The 27822-nt window shown below is 41.2% G+C and overlaps 1 protein-coding gene across 2 annotated transcripts in view; it reads left to right on the top strand.

Annotated features, from left to right (window-relative positions):
• ccdc47 (coiled-coil domain containing 47) overlaps positions 1-27733 on the top strand; it is a 31723-nt gene extending 3990 nt beyond the window's left edge. For both annotated transcript variants that reach the window (XM_048560582.2, XM_048560583.2), the window contains exons 2-13: positions 7431-7699; positions 10184-10288; positions 10768-10942; positions 11473-11594; positions 15490-15555; positions 15789-15890; positions 16822-16932; positions 17895-17980; positions 18870-18928; positions 19350-19459; positions 20146-20313; positions 23960-27733. In XM_048560582.2, the coding sequence (XP_048416539.2) occupies positions 7442-7699; positions 10184-10288; positions 10768-10942; positions 11473-11594; positions 15490-15555; positions 15789-15890; positions 16822-16932; positions 17895-17980; positions 18870-18928; positions 19350-19459; positions 20146-20313; positions 23960-24040 (1443 nt within the window). In that variant the 5' untranslated portion in view covers positions 7431-7441 and the 3' untranslated portion in view covers positions 24041-27733. The remainder of the gene's footprint in view (positions 1-7430; positions 7700-10183; positions 10289-10767; positions 10943-11472; positions 11595-15489; positions 15556-15788; positions 15891-16821; positions 16933-17894; positions 17981-18869; positions 18929-19349; positions 19460-20145; positions 20314-23959) is intronic.
• Positions 27734-27822: the final 89 nt, after the last annotated feature.

Below are 27822 nucleotides of genomic sequence, written 5' to 3' on the forward strand. Positions count from 1 at the left end.
GTTGGAACACAGTGCAGATCAATATAAAGCAGCTGTTTATAAGTACTGAAAATATTTGTATGTTGGATATTTAAGAATTACCACCTCAAGGATCATGTTGACAAGTATGAGCATTCTAAAGTTGGATGTTAGTAAGTCAGGAACCCCTGTATTCAAGATGAGGTTACACCAAAGCTGTACAATTTCAGCAAGAGATCTTCATTCCTGTACTCAAATCTCCTTGCAGTGTAGGCCAACAAACCAGTTTTCTTTATAATTTCTTATTGCACTTGCATGCTAACGTTTAATGAGTCATGAACCAGGCTACCTTGGTCCCTTTGGACACCAAAACCTCCTGGCCTTTCACTACTTAAGAAATATTCTTTCTTTGTTTTTTAGCCCAAAGTGATTAACTTCACGCTTTTTTGCATTATGTTCCATCTCCCATGTTCTTATCCGTTGACTTAATCTGTCCAAATATCCTTGCTGCGTCTGTAAACTTACATTGCCACCCAGTTTGATATCATCAAAATATTAATATTGGTTCTCACATTTAGATAATTTTTACAGATTGTAAATACTGCAACCTAGCATTAATCCTTACAGTACCTAAGTAGTAACAGCGTGCCATCCTGAGAATGATCCATTTACCCTTATTCTCTGTTTCCTGACTCTTAATCAATTGTCAGTTCATGTTAGTACATAAGCCTCAGTCCAAAGGGCTGTAATATTGTTTACTAATCTGTGTGAGATCTTTTCAATACAAATAAACCTGCAGCACAGGAACAGGCCCTTCGGCCCTCCAAACCTGCGGCGATCAAGATCCTCTGTCTAACCTGTCATCTATTTTCTAACGGTCTGTGTCCGTTTGCTCCCTGCCCATCCATGTACCTGTCCAAATATATCTTAAAAGACGCTAACGTGTCTGCGTCTACCACCTCCGCTGGCAACGCGTTCCAGGCACCCCCCACACTCTGTGTAAAAATAAAACCTTTCTGAAAATCCACATACATCACATCCACTGGATTAATATACTCAAGAAATTCTCAACCCTTTTTGTCAAACATGTTTTCTCTTTTATGCATTTAATGTTGACGCTATCAATTTTATCAGAGATAATAGGAACTGCAGATGCTGGAGAATCTGAGATAACAAGGTGTAGAGCTGGAAGAACACAGCAGGCCAAGCAGCATCTGCTTGGCCTGCTGTGTTCATCCAGCTATCAATTTTATCATTAGTTACTAAATATCCAGTTTTTGCATCCTTTAAAGTAGAATTTAACATTTTCCCGACTAGTGATGTCAAACTAAAGTCTGTAGTTCTCGCTCCTTAAATAGTGGGTTACATTTCTATTTGCCACTTCACAGGAAACTTTCCAGAATCTCTAGAATTTTGAAAGGTAACCACCAATGCATCCACAGTCTCTCCAGCCACTTCCTTGAACATTTGGGATGTAGTTCATCCAGGAGATTTAACAGTCTTAAATGATTTAACTTTTCATGTGCTATCTCTTTACTAATGCTAATTTAGTGCAGTTCCTCAGTTTCCCAAACCACCTGATTACCTCTTATTTTTGGGTGATTTTTTGCATCTTCTGTGAAAACAGAATGAGTAACAGGGAGGTAGTCAGGAAAGAGATCAGTCTGAGATGGGTACAGTTGGGAAAAATAGTAAGTCAAACAGGCAGGAGCAAAGATGATGAGGCAGGACTGATAAACTTCATTCATTTTGGTGCAAAAGGCCGAATAGGTAAGATAAATAAACCCTTTGCTGAGATATTTATATCATTGATAGCCACAGGTGAGGTGCCAGAAGACTGGAGGTTGGCTAACATGATGCTAGTACTTCAGAAAGGTGGTAAGGAAAAGCCACGGAACAATAGACCAGTGAGCCTGACATCAATGATGAACAAGTTGTTGGAGGGAATCCTGAGGGAAAGGATTTACATGTATTTGGAAAGGCAAGAATTGATAGGGAATATGTATGGGGAAATCGTGTCTCACGAATTTGAATGAGTTTTTTGAAGAAGTAACAAAGAGGATTGATGAGGGCAGAGCTTGATCTATATGCTGGTGATGTTGGGTCCACTGCTTTTTGCCACTTTTATATAAATGATTTGGATGTGAACAGAGGAGGTATGGTTAGTAAGTTTGCAGGTGACACCAAAATTGGAGGTGTGGTGGACAGCACAGAAGGTTACCTCAGAGTACAATGGGATCTTGATCAAATGATAAATAGAAAGCAGGACATAACACCAGCGCTTCGTCGGTGGCTCACTGATGACGTTACCTAGAATGGTGACGAAACGTCTGAAAACTAACCTTCCAGCTCAGCGAGCAATCTCACATCCAGGATCTTGATCAGTTGGAGTTTAATTTAGATAAATGTGAGGTGCTGCATTTTGGAAAGGCAAATCTGGGTAGGACTTATACACTTAATGGTAAGGTTCTGGGGAATGTTGTTGAACAAGACCTTGGAGTGGAGGTTCATAGTTCCTTGACAGTGGAATCACAGGTAGATAGGATAGTGAAGTAGATTCTAAGGCTTTAGACAAGATTTGTAGCTCGGGTTGTGGATGTTGTGGTTGGTTGGCTCGCCAGGCTGGTTTGTTGTTCCACAGACTTCATTACCCTGGGTAACGTCATCAAAGCAGCCTCTGATGAAGCGCTGTTGTGTTTTCCTGCCTGGTATTTAAACTCTGGTGTCTGTTGAGCTAGGCTACCTCACTTCCAGTTTTCTTTTGCATTGGAATATATAGGGTCCAGCTCTGTGTTTGTTGATGGCTACTTTAGTGGAGAACCAAGCCTCTAGGAAATCCCATGCTTGTCTATGCTTGGTCTGTCCCAGGATCCTAGTGTTGTCCCAATCCTGGTGGTTATCCTCATCCATGTGGATGGAAATGAGCGAGTATTGGTCATGTCTTTTCGTTGCTAATTCATGTTCCTGTACTCTTGTGGCTAATTTTCTTTCTGTCTGTCCAATGTAATGTTTGTTGCAGTCTTTGCAGGGAATCTTGTATATAACGTTGGTCTTATTCATAGTGGGTAACGGATCTTTGGCTAGGTTTAGCAGCTGGCGTCGGGTTGATGTGGGTTTGTGTGCTACTCTGCCCAGTGGTCGTAGGCGTCTTGTGGTCAGTTGAGATATGTTCTTGATCGAAGGTAGCGTGATGAGTGTGCCAGGGCGTGCAGTATCTTTCTGTTGTCATTCACGTAATAGGCATCCTGTGACCCAGTTGTTCAGGTATCTGTTATCCTTGAATACTTGGAGGTACTATTCTGTTTTTTTAGTGTGGTTCTGTGTTGCTGCAGTGTGTTGTTGCCCTTTTAAAAAGTATTTTCACGCCACGTCGTTTGTGTATGTTAAGGTGGTCGCTTTTGAAATTCAGCACTTGGTCAGTGTGTGTGGCGTTCCTCTGTGTCTTTGTTAGGAATTCCCCATTGGTCCTGCATTCCATTTATTGAATGAGCCAACAAAATAGTGAGATTTAGAAGGGTTTTACTGTGGGTCTATAGTTTAGTACTAACACAAATTTCAACCTTACCATCTAGGCCCTTTCCCTGCTCAGAAGCCAATCTTTGCTCGGTAAGAGCCCAGCTCTTTTCAACATAGACAAATGTGAGGCTTTAATATCTGGGGGTGGAAACTGCAGCTGTATAAAGGGTTGCTTAAATCACATTTTGAGTATTTGAACTGTAGGCTTAGGAAGGACATGTTGATTGGCCTTGTAAATGCTCACTACATTCTCTCCCTTGAATGTTAAATTCCAGGATTAAATCACAGCAGGTGGTTCGAACATTGTATTTCTGGGAATTTGGAAGGTAAATGGATGATTTGATGAAAGCTTCCAAGGTATTAAGTGGTGATAAAAATACATTACTTCTGTTTTTAGTCTTTTAGATAAGACCCTACAAATGATTAGAGCCAGACCTTTGAGGAACAAAACTAAGAAACACTTGCATTCACAAGTGGCTTGATCAGATATATGCTGAGCAGCTACTTCTGTTAGTTGAAGAGTCCACAATTAGATGTTAACGTCCTCGGGGTAAGGGGCTGGCCATTTAGGACTGAGATGAGAAAGATCTTCACTTGGGGAATTGAGAGCATTTGGAATTCTTTATCTCAGTTGACTGGAGTGCTCAGTTAACGGGTCAATTCAGGTTGGGATTAATACTTTAATTTGGTACATTTAACGCTTTAATAATTTGGACATGGAGAGAAGTAGAAGGATAGTAGGGGTACAGGCAAAGTGCAGCCCAGATACAAAATTGGCCATAATGACCTTTATTGAATGGCAGGGCAGGTAAAAGGCCAATCAGCCTTCTCCAGGATGCTAACCAGGGCAACATGGAGAAATTCCATTTAATCACTTGAATCAAAGCTCATTTCGGTACTCAATCGTGCCTGGTGTTAAGTATTTGTGTATATAATCAACCTGTCACAGTCAGTGATTAATCAGTCAGCATATTACTGGGTTTATTTTGGTGCACTGGGACATTCTGTTGGCAAAGTCCAAGTCAAACCAATGCTTTTAAAGTATTTTCTATTCATTTTTGTGGGCATCATTGGCCAGACCAGCATTTATTGCCTATCCCTAATTGCCTAAAATGCAGCTGAGTCCACCACATTGCTGAGAGTCTGGAGTCACGCATAAGCCACACCAGGTAAGGAAGGCAGATTTCCTTCGCTGTAGAGAATTGATGGTGGTTACACTCTTATGAAGGGTGGGTCGCCATGATGTGGAGGTGCCAATTTGGACTGGAGTGGACAAGGTCGGAAATCACACAACACCAGGTTATAGTCCAACAGGTTTATTTGAAAACACAAGCTTTCGAAGGCTCACCTCCTTCAGGTGTTCGTGAGAGAGGTAGTATCAGAAGCGGAATTTATAAGTAAAAGATCAAAGGGTCGCTCCACTGATGAGGATGTATTAAACAAAACTAAGATGCTGTTTAGCCAGTTAGAAGGTTTTAATTGATTAATATGTATATGTAAATCCCCAAATTCATTTCAAGTCACTGTCCTGAGAGAACCAATGGTTTTATCATGTAAAGAAGAGGTGACATTTTGGGTCAAACAGTGCATGTTGGGTGTGAGGCCTTGTTTAGAATCTTCTGTGTTTTGGTTTGGAGTCAGACTGATTTAATTTCTAAAGTAGGAATTTATAAAACGCCACATGGACTGTCTATAAATCGGGTGTGTTCGCGTGTTAGGGGAGGATGGTGGGGGTGGCTAAGCTGATGACAATACCTTAATCCTTGTATTCCATAGTTAAATGATTATTATGGGTATTGTTTAGTCAGGCTGTCTGCAAATGTTGTGCTGTCATTTTTAGATTGTTGTCATTTTGTTCTTGAATGTTTGATAATTGTTATACTGTGTGATAAACAGATGGATTCATCACATTGAGAACATTTAACCATTTTCTGTCTTACAGTGGTTCTTCCAGCTGAAATAATAGGCAAATATAAGATGATTGTTATTTGAAAACACCTCCAACTTGATTTTAATGCAGGAGATTTCTGAGCGAGACTGAATTGCTGGTCCTGGTATTGACTGAGGAGCCCTGTGTTTTGTTTGCTGTGTCCTATTAGATCATATAAAGGAAGGAACTGTCAGCTTCTGATGAGATCACATAGGCAGTCAAGTCAGTGGGATCGACAGGTGATGGACTGGCTTCCAGAGTTATCTCTCTTCACCAACAGCATTCTTGTAGTAGGAATAATCTGGTGAGAATTGGAAACAGGTGATGTGGCTGACAGGACAACCAAACCTGAGATGCTGTTGTTGACCTAGTGCTCACATCTTGAAGCAAGTTCTTTTCATGTGTGTTCTGGCACACACACACTTATCCCTTTAAGGAATTATTTGAAGAATTTGTGAGCTGATTTTTCAACCGGTTGAGCCAAGTTATGACTACTCCTGTGACCAACAAGTCCTGCCCGGGGGCTTGAACCTGGACCTTTTTGTGCAGGGGTAGGGCAGTTGCCCGTGTCCCAAGACCTTCAAGTATTAATGTGAGTTGCTGTCAGTAAATGCAGAGATTATGTCGACTTCCACTCGGGTGTGAGGCTGACCTCCCACTGCCTTTGTCTCTGTTTCAAGCCAATGCTGTGATCAATGGCACAGTTTTTTAAAAACTTTATACTACATGGTACACAATTACAAATGAATTCAGTTTCAAATGTTTGTAGAATTGTACAGCACAGAAGCAGTCCATTTAGTTTATGATGCTACGTCTGGCTGTTCAGAGGGGCCATTTAACTTGTCCCACTTGTCTGCTCTTCTGGATAGTCCTGTCAACTTCCTTTTCAAATTGTATCTAGTTCCTCATTGAAAGTTATTGCTCATTGACTTGCGCTGCTCTTTCAGGCAGTGCATTTCAAATCACAGCTTACTGCTTCCATTTTATTCTTTTGATAGTTCTTTTCCTAATTATCTTTGATTTCTGTTCTCTGGCTAGCAATCCTTCTGCAACTAGAAGCAGTTTCTTTTTATACTTTATCAAAACCTTGCACAGCTTTATTAAATTTCTGCTTGACTTCCTCCACAACAAGGAGCAATCCCACTTTCACTCCATTTCCATAAGGCCCTCGTCACCCTTTAGAGAGTGGCATTGAGCATCTTGAACATCAGTGATTAAAACTAACTTTGCTAATGAAGAAGAGCAAATTCACTAAGGTGTATTTTTAGTCATTTGATTAATTGATTTGAATGAATGCTTAATTGTGATTTTCTTCTTGGTGTGACATTTGTGACGTATTTCTGTCTCGAATGTGAACTCCCCCCACCCAATGCAACCTTAAGATATGTGCATGTAGTGATAGCCCGCTGTGCAGCATCAGATTACATGTTGAGTTGTGAATATTTATTCACTAAGTGGTGTGTGCAGAGGACCAAAATCCAGAGGCTATGCAGGTATATGAGACTGTGCGATGGTGGAAGAATTTGAAGACCAGGATTTTTATTTTCATGCGTTGGGACATCTTGAGCAAAGCTAGCTGCAGGTCAGATGAGCATACTGATTTTGCAGATTAGCAGCAAAGTGACAGTCCTCTCCTTTGAGCTCAAAGCAGCCCCTGAAAGATGTTGCAAGATCTGTAGTGTGGATCACATTTTTTCCATGTTGATTTCATCCTGTAGGCACAAACTTAAAATTAGAGCTGAGCCATAATATCAGGATGCATCCCTTCACATAAGGGACATGGATTTCTGATTGTTTGCATCCTGTCCAAAATTAGTCATGTGGCTTAAAGCCAATAGAAAATATCAACTGAGATTGACAGCGTTTTGTTACACAAGTACAATAGGAATCTAGAACTGAGGTGGCTAACATGATGATGTGAATCATTGTGATCTCGTTGAAAGAGTGATCTTCTGATACACCGAGGAGTCTGCTGTGTTGGGTGCACTTTTTACCCGTTGTATTCTGAACCTCTGTTTTCTTTCAGACTGAAACATCATGCAGTTCTATCTCCTGTTTCCTCTCTTGCTGAGCTGTGGACTTGCTGTTGGCAAGTTTGAAGACTTTGAAGACACCGATGATATTGCTGATTATGATGACAATGACTTTGCAGAGTTTGAAGACACAAGTGAGGATGTACCCCAGGAGACCATCCAGAAGGTCACTACTGTTCAAGATGATGAGGAAGAGGCAACTGTAGAAATGGAGGATCAGGATGAAAACCAGGAAGATTTTGAGGACTCGGATGTGGCAGGAGTAAGTGAGACACCATGGGACTGCTGACAAGCGCCCATATTTCTTTCTTGCATGCAGAAATATTGAACCAAGGCTTTTATTCTTCTACAATATATGATATTGATCCATATAAGATCCCAAGGGAACTTGATTGAGTGTATGTCGAAAGGATGTGGGAGAATCCAGAACTATGGGTCACAGTTTAAAAATAAGAGGTTGGCCATGTAAGAAAGATGATGCAACAACTTTTCTGAGGATTGAGAGCATATGGAATTCTCTTTCTCAAAAGACAGTGGATGAAGAATTTTTAAATATATTTAAGGCAGAGATAGATTTTTTTGACCACCTATTGGATTATGGATTTTTAGTGGAATGTAGGATTTAACAAAGAACTGCAGAATTAAGATTAAAATCAGATCAGCCATGATCTTTATTGACTGGTTGAGCAAGATCAAAGGGCCGAGTGACCTATTCTTGTTCCTCTTACATGCAATTCTTTGCTGCCTGTAGAGTTCATTGTAACAGGAAAGATTGTGGTAATATTGTGTTCCAGAACACTTGCTTGCCTTTCTATTCATCAAGTTAAACCCTAGTGTTCTCTGCCACATCAGTCACTTGAGATCCCTCTGTCCACTTCCTTAATGCTTTTAATATTCTTCTTTTTCAACCAGTCAGCTAATTCTGTAAAGGGTTCATGAGCTCTTTCAACACTAGCTTCTGTATTTTTGCCAAATTGCATAAAGAAATTGCTCCTAACTCTGTTTTGTTTCTGATACTGAAAACGGTGATCTCTTGATACCAATGTGTGGTTCAGTGAAAACAATCTTATTATTCACTCATTATCCTTTTATAATCTGAAACATCTTGAGCTCTGGTTTGAACAAAGTCTTTACTTTATAGCAGTCTCTGTAATATGACCAATCCTTTGCTGTTCGTTACCTTAATGCAAAGAGGAATCTTTGGACCAATTCCCTATTTAAGTCCAGTGCTCTAATGCTGTTTCTAATTAATACAATTCCCTTTCTCCCTCCCTCCTGGTGATTTCATTATCAATTCTGGCCAGGTTGTAGCTACATTTCAATAAGTGCATTAAGTTCTGATGTTCTATTTTGGTCAATAATCACTATTTTTCCTGGTTTTGTTTGTTATTCTCAGTGCAAGAGTATGTAGAGACTTGGATCCCCCCCCCCCCCCCCGCAGTTATAGCTGATAAACACCATTTTGATTATATTATGCTGTTTGAATTCCTCTTGCCATTTCTACCATCCGATTTCATACTCAGTCAGTGCTGCTTTTCCCACCCAAGCTACTGCATGAATTGATTTTTCTTGGCCATTTGGTTCCACCATTCAGTTGGATCATAGCTGATTGTTGTCAACTCCAATTGCCTCTGTGTTCTCACATAAATATGTCAATGTAAGTTTTCGAAACTGAAATTGACTCCCAGCACTGACAGTTTAGAGGATTTTAAGGTGTGGGAGAGTGCAGTTGGTTTTTAAAGCATCCAAGATGTAGCCAATGTATGAATTTGTTGTTGCAGTGTCCCTAGGATAGTGTAGAAGGAGTATTAGTTCTACATCAAACTTATGAAATGCCTGACTTCATGGTATTCAGGGAGAAGTTTGTTCTCTGTTAGCCTGCCTTGAATTAGAAGCTGAAGCAGTGTAAAGCCAGTTTTTCTTTGTATTGGTCCAACATACTGACATCAAGCAGTTAGCGTATGAAGCTGACCCTGCATATCTGGACCAAGAAAATTGAACAAGATTGCGACTACGCTTCCAGTGATCCACAGGTGACTAACAGGTGAGATATGTATTGGATTTGACTGTGATATCAATCCCTTTAATCTCCACTCACCCATTCTCCTCAGGAGAACCAGATTAATAGTTTGGCATGCACATGAGTGGACTAAGCAATTTCGTTGACTCTAAACACCAACACAATGAAATGACCTAAAGACTGAGAACGAAAAGAAAAACTGTGTAGTTAATTATGGAGTAAAGGATTCAGATTAGCCCTTTTCTTCATAAAGTGTTATTTATGAATGAGTGTAGATTTGTATTTATTCATGTGGCAACATATCTTCCCAGCCAGTAACAGAAATAACATTGTAAAACTGGCACAGAGACAGACAGCCAAACCAAATCAGTCTTTTTACTTCCTGTATTTGCAACACAGTAATTTTGAAAACTTCAAAGACCCTCAAAATTGACCCAACAGTGCTGAACTAGACTTCTTGAATAACCAGTCCCAGAGTTTGTAAACAATCCGTTTTCAACATAAGTTTGTAATTTAAACAGAAGAACTAACAGTTTCTGAACTATATAGTAACTTTATTTGAGCAAAATTAAACAACAACGTAATCTAATTGGTCTGTGCTATAAACCCAAAAACCTTTGTTTTCAGCCCCATTCACATAAAAGGCAGACAAACAACCGTTAAGGGAAAATAAAATAAACCGGTGGTACAGATATTTCTCTGAAAATACCATCTTTTACTCAACAGGAGGGCGATGCAGAAGGAGAGCCATTTGATGATGAAGAATTTGAAGGCTACGAAGAGGTGGACAGACCTTCCAGCAGAAGCAAAGATCCGATTAAAATTGTAAATGTAAGTACTCGGCAACAATCACACCACAAGTCTCTCCTGCAGATTCCGTGAAGTTCCGGGGAAACTGCAGTTTGATAAAGGAGCATGTATACCAGCTGGGAGGCACCCAACCTGCGTTCTTAGCTGATCCCAGCTGGACTGCCACTCATGATTGCTGCAGTCACCTGGCCCTCAAATACATCACCATAAGAAAATCCCACGTAGAAAATGCACAAAAACAGATGTTTGGTTGGCTTGAGTTGCATGTTATCTGGCAACACCAAGGCTGATGCTGTGGTATTTTGGTTAAACAGTAGGACATGAGGCACAGGCCAGAGGTCTCAAAAGTGGGAGCTGAAGTTGATGCAGGTGCAGATATGCAGTCTGAAGGGTTTGGAGATTGGTGCTGGAACCCTGCTGATTGTCGCAGTTGGATTGAATCTATTGTCTTTCATACACCAGTTCACATTTCTGATTGTTGTCCTCCTAATCCTGGTTAGGTCCCACATCATCTGCAGAACAGCTGGGAAAGCTACTACATGGAGATTCTGATGGTGACAGGCCTGTTGGCTTACATCATGAACTACATCATAGGCAAAAACAAAAACAGCAGGCTGGCGACTGCGTGGTTCAACTCTCACAAAGAACTGCTGGAAACTAACTTTTCCCTTGTTGGTGAGTGCCTGAATGACAAGCTTCTTTTTTCAGTTGTTGGTGAGCTGATCAGTGACCATAGGTTGTTTAGCTGTGCTGATGTGCTCTGCAGTTGATGCCACCACTTTCGGGGGAGCAACTCCACAGCACAGTGTTCTGTAACACAGGAACAGCCAGGCTCCGCATCGGGAGGATTTGTCAACTGAGCCAACCTGGCCATTTATTGATGATCATGAGCAGTCACCATACTGGATGTCTTCTTTTCCTTGTCCTTCCTCAGCCAGGGATGCTGGAATCAAGTGCAGCTTGCTCAGTAAGACAGTAACTTAATCCTATCCAGACCAGATCAGTCCGAACTCTGTGGATCAGTACTGCACTTGTTGGAATGACCAAATAGAGGCACTTCAAATAGGTGGTGGTTTTGTTTGGTTGGAGTGATAATAGGCCAGTGTTCAGATGGTTTCTCACTAACAATTCTGTCTGCTGGGATGGATTGGGAGCTGGGAGTGTTTATAGCAAAATGTAGCAACTGATAAGATTTTTGCTTGTAGGAGATGATGGGATCAATAAAGAACCCATCAGCACAGGAAAACTGACCCAGGAAAATGAACATATCTACAACCTGTGGTGCTCGGGGCGTGTGTGCTGTGAGGGAATGCTCATTCAGCTGAAGGTACGGGCACCTGCTTAAATCCAGCCTCGGAGGCTTCAAGATCAGAGATTTAAGTTGTGAATGAAGTGAATTCACAATTCTTTGGATTTTCAGAATTCACATGCTAAGTATTCAATGTCAGTCAGCACACTTTCCCTGAATTTGTGTTTTTATCAGACGGACTGAGAAATTATAAGCACCATATAAAAGGACTCAATTAGAATCAAATATTCTTAAGTATGAAACGTCAGGTTGATCAAAATGTTCTTCAACGTAAAAGGGATTAAAATTTGTAAAGGATTTAACTCTAACCACCATGCTAGTTATCTGCAATAACACACATCACTTTACCTGATGAAGGAGCAGTGCTCCAGAAGCTTGTGATTTCAAATAAACCTGTTAGACTATAACCTGGTGTTGTGTGACTTCTGATCCTGAAGTAACACACAACTTTAGAAATACACAGGTCCTGGAGTCATACAACACGGAAACAGACCCTTTTGTCCATGCTGACCAAGTTTCCAAAAAATTAAACCAGTCCCACTTGCCTGCGTTTGGCCCATGTCCTTTAAACTTTTCCTATTCATGTACCTGTCCAAATGTCTCAAATGTTGTAACTGTACCTGCCATCTACCACTTCCTCTGGCAGTTCATTCCACACATGAACCACCCTCAGTGGATCCCTTTTAAATCTTTCTCCCCTTAGCTTAACAATATGTGCACACTAGTTTGAACTCAACCACACAAGGTCAACTACCTTTGCTATTCATCTTATCTATGCCCATCAGGATTTTATAAACCGCTATGAGGCCACCCCTCAATCTCCTCCATTCCAATGAAAAAAATCTCAATATCCGGCTTATCCTTGTAACTCAAACCCTCCAGTTCTGGCAATTTCCTGCTAAGGTCTTTCTGAGCTCTCTCCAATTTAAAAATGTCCTTCTGATAGCAAGGCAATGCAATTTGTACACAGTACTCCAAAAGTGGTGTCTCTAACATCCTATAAACCCTTAACATGATGTCCCAACTCCTATGCTCAATGGTATGAGCAATGAAGGCAAGCATGTTAAACTCGTCCTTAACTACCCTGTCTACCTGTGAAGGAACTTTCAAAGAAATATCTGCCAGAATGCCTAGGTCTGTCTGTTTGACAACATTACCCGGGCTTTGCCATTAACTGTACAAGCCCTGCCTTGTTCGTTTCAGCAAAATGCAATACCTCGCAGTCATAGAACATAGAAAAGCACAGCACAGTACAGGCCCTTCAGCCTACGATGTTGTGCCGTGGAATAATCCTTATCCAAAAATAACCTAACCTACATTCCCCTCAATTCACTGCTATCCATGTGCATGTCCAGTAGTCGCTTAAATTTCACTAATGACTCCGCTTCCATGACTACCACTGGTAAACTGTTCCATGCGCTCTCAACTCTCTGGGTCTATCCAAATTAAACTCCATCTGCCAATACAGTCATAGAGATCTGCAGCTCAGAAAAAGGTCCTTCAGTGCATTGAAGAAAGAACAAAGAAAATTACAGCACAGGAACAGGCCCTTCGGCCCTCCAAGCCTGCGCCAATCGAGATCCTCTGTATAAACCTGTCATCTATTTTCTAAGGGTCTGTATCCCTTTGCTCCCTGCCGATCCATGTACCTGTCCAGATACATCTTAAAAGACACTATCTTCGTCTGCCACCTTTGCTGGCAACGCGTTCCAGGCACCCACCGCCCTCTGCGTAAAGAACTTTCCACGCATATCTCCCATAAACATTGAGTCTGTTTTAGTCAAAAACAACCACTAAACTATTCTGATCTTATTTTTTAGCATTTGGTCCGTTTGCGTGCCTTGATATCAAAATTGGATATCTAAATATTTCTTGAATGTTAAGAGGGTTCCTGTCCTATCACGCTGACAGGTAGTTAATTCCAGATTCCCATCCCTTTCTGGGTTATAGTTTTCCCTCTCATCTCATTTAAACCTCATGCCCCTTATCATAAATCAATGACCTGGGGTGTAAATCCCTCTACCAAAGACATTTATTTCTTGTCTAGCTTGTCTATTCCCCCTCAACTTTACACATCTGAATCATAAGAACTAAGAGCAAGAATAGGCTATTAAGCCCCTCAAGATTACTCTGCCAGTTAATATGATCATGGCTGATCTTATCTTGGCCTCAACTCTACAAATCATGTCCTCTCTCAATCTCTGCTCCAAGGAAAGCTCCAGCCTGTCCAATCTCTCTTCATAACTGAAACTCCCCAGCCCAGGCAAAATCCTGATGGATCTCCTCTGTCTTCTTTGCAAGGCTACGACATCCGTCCTATAATGTGGATTCTAGAACTGTACGCATACTCCAGCTGTGGCCTAACCAACACTTTACACAATCCAGCATAACCACCTTGCCTCGACCAGTAAAAGCAAGTAACCTATTTGCCTGCTTAAACACGTTATCTGCCTGTCCTGCTACCTTAAAGGATTGGTGGACATGTATACCAAAGCCTCTGTAATCATTGTTCCTTTCCAGGGTTCTGCCATTCATGGTGTATTTCCTTGCTTTGTTGGTTTTGCCCAAGTGCAACAGCTTACATTTATCCAGACTGAATTCCATCTCCCTGAGATTAGCCCATCTGACCAACCCATCTATATCTTCCTGTAATCGAAGCTATTCGCCTCACTGTTTACCACTCTACAAATTTTCATATCATCTGCAAACTTGCTGATCAGCCTTTCTGCATTCAAGTTGAAACCATTTATGTAAACCACAAACAGCAATAGCGTCAACACTGACCCCAGTGAGACCCCTCTAAACACAGACTTTCAGTCACAAAGCATCCTTCACTTATTACCCGCTGCTTCATTACACTTCTGATGGCCAATTTTGGATCCAGTTAGCCAAATTTCCTTGAATTCCATGCACTATTACCTTTGCAGTCAGTGTGCCATGCATTACCTTTTCAAAAGCTTTGCTGAGGTCCAGAACAAGATGTCCCCTTGACAAAACAGTGTTGACTGATTTGGTTAATCCCTGCATCTCCAAATGCAGATTAATTCTGTCTCTTAGAACTGGTTTCAATATTTTCTCTGGCACTTAGGTTAGACTGACTATCCTTTACTCCCTTCTTTAATAATGGTATCATATTGGCTTTTCTGTAGTGCTCTGGTATGAGAGGAACTGAAAATTATTGCCATTATCCTGCTATGCCTTCCCTTGCCTGTCAACCACTTGGTCTATATTTTATCCAGTCCTGAGAATTTTATCTACTTCCAAGCGTGCCAGACCCTCAAAGTCCTCTCTGTCTATGCTATTTCTTTAATTATATCGCAGCCCATCTCCCTGATTTCTATACCCATTATCATTCCTCTCACTAGTGGACACTGAAACAAATCATTAATTTAGAGCCCTACCTACATCCTGTAGCTCCACTCTCAAATTACTGCTGTGTTCCCTAATGGTTGCTAGTTATCCTTTTTGTTCTTAATGTACTTTATAAAATAAGTATGAATTTTCCTTTTTTAAGTTCTACACTCTTGTAGGGCTTCTGTTTTAGCCCTCAGTATCTGCCATGTTTTTCTCTTTATCCAAGCTTATATATTGTCGAAATCCAGGTCTTGCTGGATATTTTTTGTCCCACCCTCTTTCTTCATTAGAACTTTTTGGCCTTATACTCTCCATATTTCCTTAAATGCATCAAAAATTTTTGAGGGAAAACTAGGGTGAGTGCTGCAGCTATGATCTCTGTGAATGAAGACCTAGAAGCAATGGTGAACAGCATAAAGAGACATAGTCTGGAATGCATTGATAATTATCAGTCTTGGGGAAGGTACACAAAGCACATCTGGAATATGATTCTTTTCAGATGAGAAAAAGTTTCTGTCTGCGTGCTGTTGTAACTACATGTACCTTACTTCTTTTCTAGTTTTTAAAACGGCAGGATCTATTAAACGTACTTGCAAGGATGATGAGGCCGGCCAGTGATCAAGTGGTACGTATGGTAATACAGTAGCTCAGAACAGGAGTAGGGCATTTGGCCCAGTCAGCCTGTTGCACTGTTCATTCTAATCTATTTCACAGTCTCACTCACTCTGCCTGTCTTGTTCTGTTTTCTCACCTACCATTGTTTTGCTATATAAATGCTTGTGTCTTAAAGAAGCAGTAGAAATGAGATAAAAACAAAATTTTAGTGAAAATGAGAGCTTGTTTTGATTCCCTCTGTAGCAAATCAAAGTGACAATGAATGAAGAAGACATGGACACCTATGTGTTTGCCATCGGATCACGGAAGGCCATGGTCCGCATGCAGAAGGAGATGCAGGATTTGGTATGTAATGAAAGACCATCCTGAGTGCTTTAATTCTTGATGAATAGCTTGTAGCATTTGCGAAACTAACTTGAATGCATGGGTTCAGGCTGGTAGTGTATGGCACCATCATGTGAAGTATTAAATCCTGCTGTTTGTACAGATTTTATGTCAGAAAAGTTGAGACTTTCTCATTGTAACTGGTACACCAATACTAACAGTTCAGTGCCTTGAAGACGCAAGTGTTGACAGGTTTTTGTTGGATAATGCTTTTCCATCCTTACACCATTCTCAAACATGGAGTTGAAGTGCATGTTAGCCATGACCTAATTGAATTGCAGAGGGGAATCTAAAGGGCTAACGTAATATTACCGCATATCGCAAGTTTAACAGATTGCCGAAAATCCAGTTATTCTCCTGTGGAGGAAAGGATAGCAATCATTCAGAATATAGCTGTTCAATTATTGCTGAAAGCACAGATAGCAAAGATTATAAATGTAAACACTAGTCTAGTGCTTCCCAAACTTATTCCCACTGTGACCCCAATTTGAAGCTTGAAAATTGATATGACCCAATAGTGAAAACTCATGGTCAGTTAGAGTAGGAGCATGGCTGTGGTAGCTTGGTTCAACCACCATGGCAATCATTATTGCCTTGGGTCTTGTGACCCCCAAAATTTGACTCGCCCTGCACTATGCACACCTGAGCTTTCTGAAATAGAATAATTACTGCTGGAAATAGAAAGTAAATTTAATATCACTTTTTACACAGACACTTCAACAACAGCAAGGAGAATGGCTGCCATAAGCGCTTTCACGATTGATGTGTTTAATTTCTCTTCTGTTGATACCTAAAAGCTTACTACAAGAATAACTTGTGGCCCTCCAGTTGATAGCTAAGTGACTGTGATTGCTATTGGTCAAGGACTTTTTAAACCTATTTTCTTTTCTAGAGTGAGTTCTGCAGTGATAAGCCCAAGTCAGGGATTAAATTTGGGCTTCCTGATTCGCTCTCTATCCTGTCTGAGATGGGCGAGGTAACCGAGGGTATCCTGGACAACAGAGTGAGTATACTGACTTGTGCGTGAAGTCAGAAGTCACACAACACCAGGTTATAGTCCACAGGTTTATTTGAGATCTCAAGCTTTCGGAATGCTGCTCCTTCATCAGATGAATTGTGTGTGAGTCGATTTTGTAAAGGTTAGGAGGTAATTACTGAATTTGTATGAATTCAACCAAGATTCTCTGCCTAAGCCTCAGACATTAGCTGGACTGCTTGCAGAGATAAACAATTTTCCTCCGCTCCAGGCATTGTTAGCTATAAATAATGTGTGTGTGTGTGTGTGTGTGTATACTATAGTACTGATGAATTAAACATTTTCCACTTTACATAACAAGTTTCACAGATTGCCGAAAATCCAGTTATCCTCCTGTGGAGGAAAGGATAGCAATTAAACATGCCCAGAAATAAAAACAGATCTTGAAATACCTAACCACCCCTTTCTCACTTTCCACAGAGGTACCTAATCTGCAGAATGTTTTCATCATTTTCTGTTTTTATTTCAGAATTCCAACATCCAAGGCATTTTGCTTTTTGTTTGAAACAGTCTTAGGACAGGTACATGCAGGTTAGGAGCAGAATAAAGCTTCCTGTACATGTACCTGTCAATGGAGCCCAGCCCTAAGCTTGGGGGCTGATTTCCCACAACAGTTGCTCTATCCTTCTTCTGTTTACTCTGTCGTTGCCAACTGGGAAATGGTTTTTCTTGGCAGCCTTCGATCCAGCAAAATGGTTCACCTCGCTGAATTTATCACATTAAAATTTTGTGCCCAGACTACACTTGTGAAAGTGCAGTATCCAACTCATTGCATAACCAATGCTACCTGTATGCCAGTCTATCCATGCCTCAGATTAGACAGTGATAGTTTTTTTTACATGAGTCCTGTCCTTTAGCTGTCCAAGTATTTGCTAGAGCTAGATTTATTGTGGATTTAATGTCTGGATGTTTTCTCTTTCTGATCCCAGATGGTGCATTTCCTGTCAAGTCATGCTGACAAAATTGAGTCTGTTCATTTCTCGGACCAGTTCTCTGGGGCTAAAATTATTCAAGAGTAGGTATTATTGAGATCAACATGAATTATTTCAATAAACTCTAAAGATTTTGTAGTCATTTCATGTTTCACCCGGATTATAGGAATATTGTGAGGTGGGGCCGGAGGGTGTTCATTCGCGGCCTGGGTGGTACAAGAGTGACGTATTCAGAGCACTTGGTGGAGGGTCCAGGGCATTCTCAACCAAGTTGAGATTTGAGACCAGATTAAGCCAATCTGTCTAGGGGCAGCAGTGGGGCACTACTGAATGAGCCTCTGAATCCTTGGCCTACACTGACAACCATCATCTGGGTTCCTGATGATATGCTGTTATTGGCCAATTTGACAAGTCTGTATTTTGGCTCATGGTCTTGGGAGAGGGACTAGGTGCCACTGTTAGTCTGTGAAATCTGTACCTGATAACACCTTTAGATAGCGAGAATGCCCTTGAGGACGCTGGCTTGGATTGCTGCTACAGCAACCCTACAAACAAACAGCATTAGTAGGTCATTCAGCCCCTTGTTCCTGCTTCCCCACTCATGAACATCATGGCTCCTCCAATTGTAATATCCAGATTAGCATCCTTGCCTGCACTTGATAACTCTTCACTCTTCAGGCGAGAAACCCCCTTAACATCTAGTAAAAAGTCAGAAAATAAAAATCACTGTGACGCAATGGTGCAGAGTTGGTGTTTGGAACTGGTGACAATGCTTCAAACCTTTCAGTTTTGGTGGGAGAAGCAAAGGGTTGATGAATTGTTGCTACAGTAAATTAAAATTGACTTTATTTAATTTACTATATATTTATAAGTCTGAAATATTCTGCAATATGTCCCTTGTTTCTTGTCCGTACAATTAGGAAGAAGCTTTGTCTGTGCCTCTCTAACTTTTTTTCTTCCCTTTTTGTTTAGAGAGGGCCAGCCCCTTAAGCTGCCTGACACTAAAAAGACACTACTGTTTACATTTAATGGTAAGTTTTTGAGGAAGAAGTTTGTACAGTGAGTGTATATTTAAAGGTAAAATAAAAGCAAAATACTGAGGATGCTGGAAATTTGAAATAAAAATACAAAATGCTGGAGAAACTTGGATCTGGCAGTATCCGTGGAAAGAGAAAACTGAGTTAACGTTTTGAGTTCACCACATCTGTTCATTTTTTTGAATTCAACGTTTAAAACTTGCAATTTAAAATAGGAACAATTGAGTAAAAATTGTGTTGACGGATGATAAAACTTTGGACTTGATGGGCCAAATGACAGGTCCTGGAAGCTTGGCCCGGTCCCGAGGTCAGGTCAATCCAATTTTGATATTTTAATGCATAAAGCTGTTTCTGGCTTTACAAAGTAGTTGGCTATGATTAAGGTTAGACCTTAATGCATGTTTATTCTGTGCAGTGCCTGGAACCGGCAACACTTCTCCAAAGGATATGGAGTCCTTGTTACCGTTAATGAATATGGTTATTCACAGCATTGACAAAGCAAAGAAGTATCGTCTGAACAGAGAGGTGAGAGCACATTTTATGTGTTTCATTTCATGATGAGTTCACTCATGCATCAGTGTTTCTCAATAGATAGCTGCCGCAGTGAGACTTGTTAATTTCACAATTGTCCAGCATTTTGTTGGGCTGGAGAGACCAATTTGTAGTTCCCTTGCCTGTGTTTCCACTCTGATTCCACTACCAGATGCTTTCTCCCCTCCTGACATGACAATGTTTACTGTACGGTTGAAGTTGTGTAGACCATCCAGCTAGTTCCATATGTTCATTTACATACTTTATCACTTCAACCCTGAGTTATTTTGTCAAAAAAAGACTGCTCACTTTCAATTTGACAAACATGTACCTGCACTTGTTGTCCTAATGAAGATAGAATGACCATATATATCTACGAGCAGTTGTGTATTTAACTGACTTGAAAGGTACTGTCCTTCCCTTCCACCTCCTCTTTATGCTTACTTGACCTCTCCTCCGCCCACTTCTCCATCCTTTTCCTCTTCTACTTCATCCTATACATTCACAAGATGTAGGTTCCACTGGTTGGGCTGGCATTTATTGCCTGTCACTAGTTGCCTTTTAGAAGGTGGTGGTGAGTTGCAGTTGTTCATTTGATTCAGGTTTCCTTTGTCACGAACTGCTATCTGAAAGTAAGTGTTTGATTTTTATTTCTTTCCATCAACTCCCCCCTCATCCAGGGTAAAATAAAAGCGGATAAAAATCGTGCTCGTGTGGAGGAGAACTTTCTAAAAATGACACATGCACAACGTCAAGAAGCTGCACAAACACGCAGGGAAGAGAAGAAGCGAGCAGAGAAAGAAAGGATCATGAATGAGGAGGACCCAGACAAACAACGGCGGCTTGAGGTACAAAATCCTTCTGGCTCTGCCTCAACCCTGTCTACTTGTACATTGACCTTTCATTTCTAACAGCTTCATTCAAATACAGCTCGAATGACTGGAATGAAACTGCTAACAGCAGTTTTGTGTGTGAATGAAGTTTCTGTGACCTTGTCCCTCATCATTTATGGGCCTTGTATCTTTTTCCTCTCACTTCACAGCAAAGAGGCTGACTTTGGTGCTCCTGGCTGAAATCACCAAGCAGAGCAAGATTTGAATCAAAAACTTGGCCGACAGAGTTGAACAGAGTTGAGGAAAAACTTCTTCACCCCAAGAGTGGTGGATATATGGAATGCTCTGCCCCAGAAGGCAGTGGAGGCCAACTCTCTGAATACTTTCAAGAAAGAGATAGAGCTCTTAAAGATAGTGGAATCAAAGGTTATGGGGATAAGGCAGGAACAGGATACTGATTGTGGATGATCAGCCATGATCATAATGAATTGTGGTGCTGGCTTGAAGGGCTGAATGGCCTACTCCAGCACCTATTGTCTATTGTCTATAACATAGACACTATGCTGTCATGAGTCTAACTTCCCTAATCTGAAGGTTCTTAACAGTTGTCCCATTATAAAGCTTACTGTTTGATGTCTGTCTCTTCAGTCTGTGTGTATATTGGAGGAGATAAGCCTACTGAAAGTACAACTGAAGCACAGGACAAGTCTATTACAGTAGGATTACAATGTTCTTTTATTTTTATGGGTAGAAGCAATGCATACCCTGCGATGATATCGAGTGCTCCCAACTGATAAATATCTGGAAGTTGGGTAAAGATCTGTTGCTGCCTTGACTCTTCTTAATACCCTCTAATGTAGGGGATAGCATGTTGGCACGGTGAGAAGACTGGCTAATAGAAAGCAAAGTGTAGCTGTATATGGGTCTTTTTCAGGTTGGCAAAATATAATGGGCGGTGTGCCACAGGAACCTCTAACTGTTCACAATTTATATGGACTACTTAATGAAGAGTCAGAAACTAACCTAGACTATAGCCAAATAAATGCTCTGGTACAGGAGCAAGTCAGAGGCTGGCAATCCTGCAGCAAATGATTCACCTCCTACCTTCCTAAAGCCTGTCCCCCATCGACGACAACACGCATTTGATAAGGTTTCACATGGCAGGCTCATTCAGAAAGTAAGGAGGCATGGGATTCAGGGAAATTTAGCTGTCTGGATACAAAACTGGCTGTCCAATAAAAGACAGAGGGCGGTAGTAGATGGAAAGTATTCAGCCTGGAGGTCGGTGACCAGTGGTGTTCCACAGGAATCTGTTCTGGGACTTTTGCTGTTTGTGATCTTTATAAATGACTTTGAGGAAGTGGAAAGGTGGGAAGTAAGTTTGCTGATAACATGAAGGTTGGTGGAGTTGTGGACAGCGTGGAGGGCTGTTGTAGATTGCAGTGGGACATTGACAGGATGCAGAGCTGGGCAAAGAAGTCGCAGATGGAATTCAATCCAGAAAAGTGTGAAGTGATTCGTTTTTGGGAGGTTGAATTTGAATGCAGAATACAGGGTTAATGCAGGATAATACAGGATTCTCGGCAGTGTGGAGGAACAGAGGGATCTTGGGGTCCACCTCCATTGATCTCTCAAAGTTGCTACGCAAGTTGATAGGGTTGTGTTGGCTTTTATTGGCAGGGAAATTGAGTTTAAAAGCTGTGAGGTTATGCTGCAGCTCTGTAAAACCCAGGCTAGACCACACTTGGAATATTGTGTTTCATTCTGGTCACCTCATTATAGGAAAGATGTGGAAGCTTTAGAGAGGGTATGGAGTAGATTTACCAGGATGCTGCCTGGACTGGAGGGCAGGTCTTCTGAAGAAAGGTTGAGGGAGTTAGGGCTTTTTCTCTTGGAGCGAAGAAGGATGAGAGGTGAGTTGATAGAGGTGTACAAGACGATGACAGGCGTAGATAGGGTGGATAGCCAGAGACTTTTTCCCAGGGCAGAAATGACTATTACGAGGGGTCGTAATTTTAAGGTGATTAGAGGAAGGTATAGGGGAGATGTCAGAGGTAGGTTCTTCACACAGAGTGGTGGGCGTGCGGAATGTGCTGCCGGCAGTGGTAGTGGAGTCAGATACTTTAGAGACTTTTAAGCAACTCTTGGATAGGCACATGGAGGATAGTAAAATGTAAAGGGTAGATTGATCTTAGTAGAATAATAGATCGGCACAACATCGTGGGCTGAAGGGCCCTGTACTGTGCTGTACTGTTCTATGTCCTTAAGATATCATTCCCAAACTTGATGACAATGCAAAAATAGTTTGCAAACAAAATCATGAAAAGGACAGGAGGCTACAAAACGTTGATAGGTTAAGTGAGTGGACAAAGATGAGACAAATGGGGTATAATGCAGGAAAATAGAAGTGGTCTGTTTTGGCAGAAAGAATAACAAACAAACATTTTTTTGGGTTGCACGATGGCTCAGATTCCAGCCTTGAGTGACTGTCTGTGTGTAGTTTGCACATTCTTTATTCTTTATTCATTCACGGGATGAGCGCATTGTTGGCTAGACAGCATTTATTCCCCATACCTAATTGCCCAGAGGGCAACTAAGAGTCAACCACATTGCTGTGGGTCTGCAGTCACATGTCGGCTAGACCAGGTAAGGATGGCAGTTTCCTTCCCTAAAGGACATTAATGAACCAGACGGGAATTGAAATTCCATCATCTGCCATGGCAGGATTCACACCAGGTCCCCAAAACATTATCTGGGTTTCTGGATTAACATTCCAGTGATAATACCACTACATCATCGCCACCCATGTTTGTGTGGGTTTTCTCTGGGTGCTTTGGTTTCCTCCTACAGTCCAAAGATGAGCGGGCCAGGTGGACTGGCCATGCTAAATTGCCTGTAGCATTCAGGGATGTGTAGATTAGGTGGGTTGTAGTAGAATGGATCGGTGTAGACTTGTTGGCCTGAGGCCTGTTTCCACACTCTGGGAATTCTATAATGAAATGGCCTTAAATGGGTATCCTGATGCGTAATGAACAAAAAGTCAGAATGTAGCTACAGCAATCAATTAGAAAAGCTAATAGAATGTTACCATTTGTTGCGAGGGGAATTGAATATGATAATAGGTAGGTTATGCTTCACTTGTGGAGGATACTGGTGAGGCCACATCTGGAGTACTGTGCAGTGTAGTGGTCACCTTATTTAAGGAAGGATTTAAATGTGCTGTAAGTAGTCCAGAGATTTTCCAAACTATACCTGGAATAGGTGGTTTGTCTCACTAAGGAATGGTTGGACAGATTAAACTTGTATCTGCTGGAATTCAGAGTAATTGGGTGACTTTACTGAAACATTTAAAATCTTGATGGGCCTTGACAGGGTAGATGTGGAATGAATGTTTCCTGTGATGGGGAAAATCTAAAACCATGGGATCACCATTTAAAAATCAGGGTTTGCTCATTTAAAACTGACATTAGGCAAAGTTGTTTTTCTAACATGGCTTGCCTGGCCATGTCAGTGGACAGTGAAAAGTTGATCACTTTGCTGTCACTATTAGTTTCTCTACTCAGCCTATGTGAGACAGGCAATGACACATGCCAGCTTTGCTGCAGATTTTCCATTTTCCCCTGTCCCTCCGACTGATTTAATGGTGTGTTCTTCATTGCAGGAAGCTGCTCTTCGCCGTGAGCAAAAGAAGCTGGAGAAGCGTCAGATGAAAATGAAGCAGATCAAAGTGAAAGCAATGTAGAACACCAGATACCTGGACGAGGGGAGGGGGCTGCATCCTTGCAGGAGCTTAAACCTACATCAGATTGAAATGCTTGATTTCATGGGGGGTGGGGGGAAACGCAGAAAAGTAACCTCAGGGCACCTAGAGTTAATCAGCAACTTATACAGCAGGTTCCACGCCTGCCATTTTAAAACATCTTCACGAAATTAATTTTCCTCCCTCTTACTCTAAATCTCAACCTGGATTCTGCATGAAACTCGACAGAGTTGCATTGGGACTAGATGTCATCTCATCCAACCCTACTCCAACTTGCTAACTTCAAACAGGACTGGATATGAAGCCTTGACAATCCAAAGTATGGAGTTTAAGCTGGTGATTTACAGTCTGCGACAAGCCAAACAGTAAACTTTATTAGTGAGTTTACTGTGGTGTTCGTGGATGGGTAATTCACTGATCCATGGTTTTATCTCTCAATTTCCTCCAGATGGTCATCAATGCAGACCTCATTTAGGCTTATCTCAGACTGTTATCTACATCAGTTTGCGGAATTAGATTACTGAAGGATCTAAATTCCCTTGTTGGCTGGTAGTGAATTGGTTTGGCAATACAGGCTGTCATTTTCACAGCCCAACACTAAGGAGTAGCTTAAGAGCTTTGGTTCAAGTCTGTGTTAGATACACTGAAAACACTGATTGGGGAAATCACAACAGGCAAAAATTCCTGTCGGGACCAGGTCTTGGTGATAGAAAGTAGCACTCAACAAGTTGTTTGATGGACTCATCACTGATCAAAGCTGACTTCGCGTAGGGCCACATTAGGAAAGTCCTACATATGGGAGGAAGAAGTTTTCCAGAGATTCTGCACCTTTGTGTCAAAACCCTTCCTCTATGTCCTCACTTGGCTGGAATTTCACATTTGGACTTCAGGCAAAAGCAAGATTAGCTAACATTAAACAGTCAACCAATATGTCTTATTTGTAGGAAGAAAAGTCACATAAAACCATAGAGTGAACATAATTCCCACAACCAAACCTTATGCCAGTGTCTGCTTTAAATGTAGACAAAAAGGGAGAGGTCGAAAAGTGTCCTCCTGGTATGTGGTGGGGATGTTTCTGCTGCTACATTAGGTCTGTCTTCGATTAAAGGTGATTAACATTTCCTTTTGGATACATGTCAAAATATCCGTTTGAACAATGTTGGAACTGCCTCTGAAGCACTTAAACAAAGCAGGAGGTGTTTCTGCTCTCCTGAAAGGGTGAACTTCTCCCCACTGCAACCACTATGGTACACTTCCCATTCAACCAGAATCCAGTGATATTTAGGAATAGGATTTTGCATGTTACCATGGAAATATCCCTATGAAGGCATGGGTGCCACTCAATAATGCAGGAGCCTGGCCACCTTTTTTTAAGTACTCAACTCTTCATCTTGTGAAATCAAGAAGAATCCCAGTGATGAACAAGGTCAATTTGAGAGTTGGCAGTGTTCCGGATATTGTTTACTGACCTTTCTGCCTCACATTGGCTCCACTGCTAGGGCTGCACTCCATGTGGACCAACAGTGGTTTTCAACAGCCAGTAAAAATACTTGCATTGGGAAACTGCTGGCTGAAAAATATGTGTATTAGCAAGTGTCACCCTTGCTAATTGAGGCAATCCTGTCAAGCAAAGGAGAAATGTATACAGTGGCACATTTTAAAAATTGCAGGATTTGCTGGAATTTTTGGGTATTGTTTGTCCTTGTTACTGGGCACGCTGAAGTGAAACATGAAGGCTTACCTTTAGGATGAGGTGTGCCAAGTTTACTGCCTGTCTGACACTATCAGTCAGACAACTCCTTAAGATCTGCCTTTTGCACGTTATCATTCAATCCAGTGACTGAACATCTCACTGAAGCAGGAGTTCTGGATATAATACCACATATTTGGCCCCAGTCGACAGGAATGTGGAAATTGAGCATGTTTGCCCTGTGACTGTTTTCATCCCAGGACAGGATTCTACAGTTCTGTTCCCACAATAAATGCATTATTAATTTTGCATGTGGAAAATTGATATCTGACATTTAGTTAAATGAGATGTTTTCATGTTCAGCTATGAATGAACACCCAGCCCAGGACATTTCTGATGCACATTCTGTGTGGTGAGCTTATATTTATATTCATATTTTAATACACCTCTTTCCTGCTCCATGTAGCAAATAGGCCACAACTGGGTAGGCTGTGAATGCAAACGTAGAGCAGGAAGTTGGCAAGAGTCAGGTGAAAGATATGTCTGGGCATCATTGCCAGGTTCCTACCCTATTGAAGAACATTTTGTATCCAATAACAAGAGTAGACCATTCAATCCCTTGAATTTTTTCTGTTGTTTCAGCAGATCATGGCTGGTCTGTACTTTAACTTGACCATACCTGCCTTAATATCCTTACCTAATTGATCTTTGTGTTGCCAGTATGGGGGAAGAGTTCCAGATTTCGACTACCATTTGTATGAAAGTGTACTTCCTTATTTCACTGTCAAGATACCTGGTGGTGCCCAGGGACTGAATTTTGTAGTCCTAGTATATGAACTGAGCCTAAACATTTATGGAAACAACAAAGTTAAATGATTAACCAATGATTCAATTTTAACTAAATGCAGTCTGCCTCCATGAAATATGGGGGTGATTCAGTTAATTCTACAATGTCAGAATACATTCTACACACTTGTAATGCACCAGCTTAATTTTATGGGAATGTGTTTGGAAGTTGCGAAAGGTAAGATATGTATGTAAGACACTACAATTAGTTCATAATTGTCCAGTTAGTGAAGCATGCACAGGCAAGATGCATCGACCCGAAGGAACCAGGGTTTCGCTCCTCGTTTTGGCTAGGACGTGGCAGAAGAGAAGCATTTTGTTATGATCAGCTTGTGATGGGAATTGGGAAGAAGAGTTATTAGCGGCTTATCTGCTGTCCATTAACCTCTGCTGATAGATATCTATGAGAAGGCAATAGTGTGGCCTGCAGTGGTGGTTATTAATCTCTGAATCATAATTTAGGTTCATGTGAAGATTGACTGTCTGTATAATAATGAAGGACTGGTGGAATGGTAACATGGGAGAGTTGACATTTTTAAGTGGAAGGGTTAATGTACTCTGCTCTAACATCCTTGGGAGGGGATGCACTATGCAGAATCTTTGACCTTCTGTTAATCTGGTTAGTTAATTTGAGCAGAGTAATTTTTTAATATGGAAAGGGGGAACCCTCTCGGGATTTGAGCTATGGAGTGGTGAGTCAATTCTCAAAGTGTTTGCCAGCAATTGTACAGCCTTGACTGATCAATGTGTTTGTATTCATTTGTGGGATGTGGATGTCGCTGGTTGACCAGCATGTATTGCCCATCCCTAGTCACCCTTGAGAAGGTGGTGGTGAGCTGCCTTCTTGAACTGCTGCAGTCCATGTGCTGTGGGTTGACCCACGGTGCCGTAGAGAGGAAGTTTTAATTTTAGAGGGGAGTTTCTATTGCTATCCTGCACAAACGTGTTTCTCCTGGCATTTCATGTCCCACTGTATTCTGTCCTATACTGCAGAATAGCATGAGGTGGATGGAAGGGAGGGTGTTGGCTGAATATTTTTGTTCTCAAGTTTATTTAAGTAAATGGAATGTAACTGAATCAATCATGGAATGTGTGTGGTGTGCATGGACTGAATAAAAACTTTTATATTGCACTAGAAATCTTCCATTTTGTAGATTGATCGTTTTTCATTTGGGCTTGAGCAAACTAATTTCCATCTGAGTTTGTAGGAACTTTTTTTAAGTCCACT

This window comes from Stegostoma tigrinum, chromosome 31, assembly GCF_030684315.1.
Source record: "Stegostoma tigrinum isolate sSteTig4 chromosome 31, sSteTig4.hap1, whole genome shotgun sequence".
Classification (NCBI taxonomy): domain Eukaryota; kingdom Metazoa; phylum Chordata; class Chondrichthyes; order Orectolobiformes; family Stegostomatidae; genus Stegostoma; species Stegostoma tigrinum.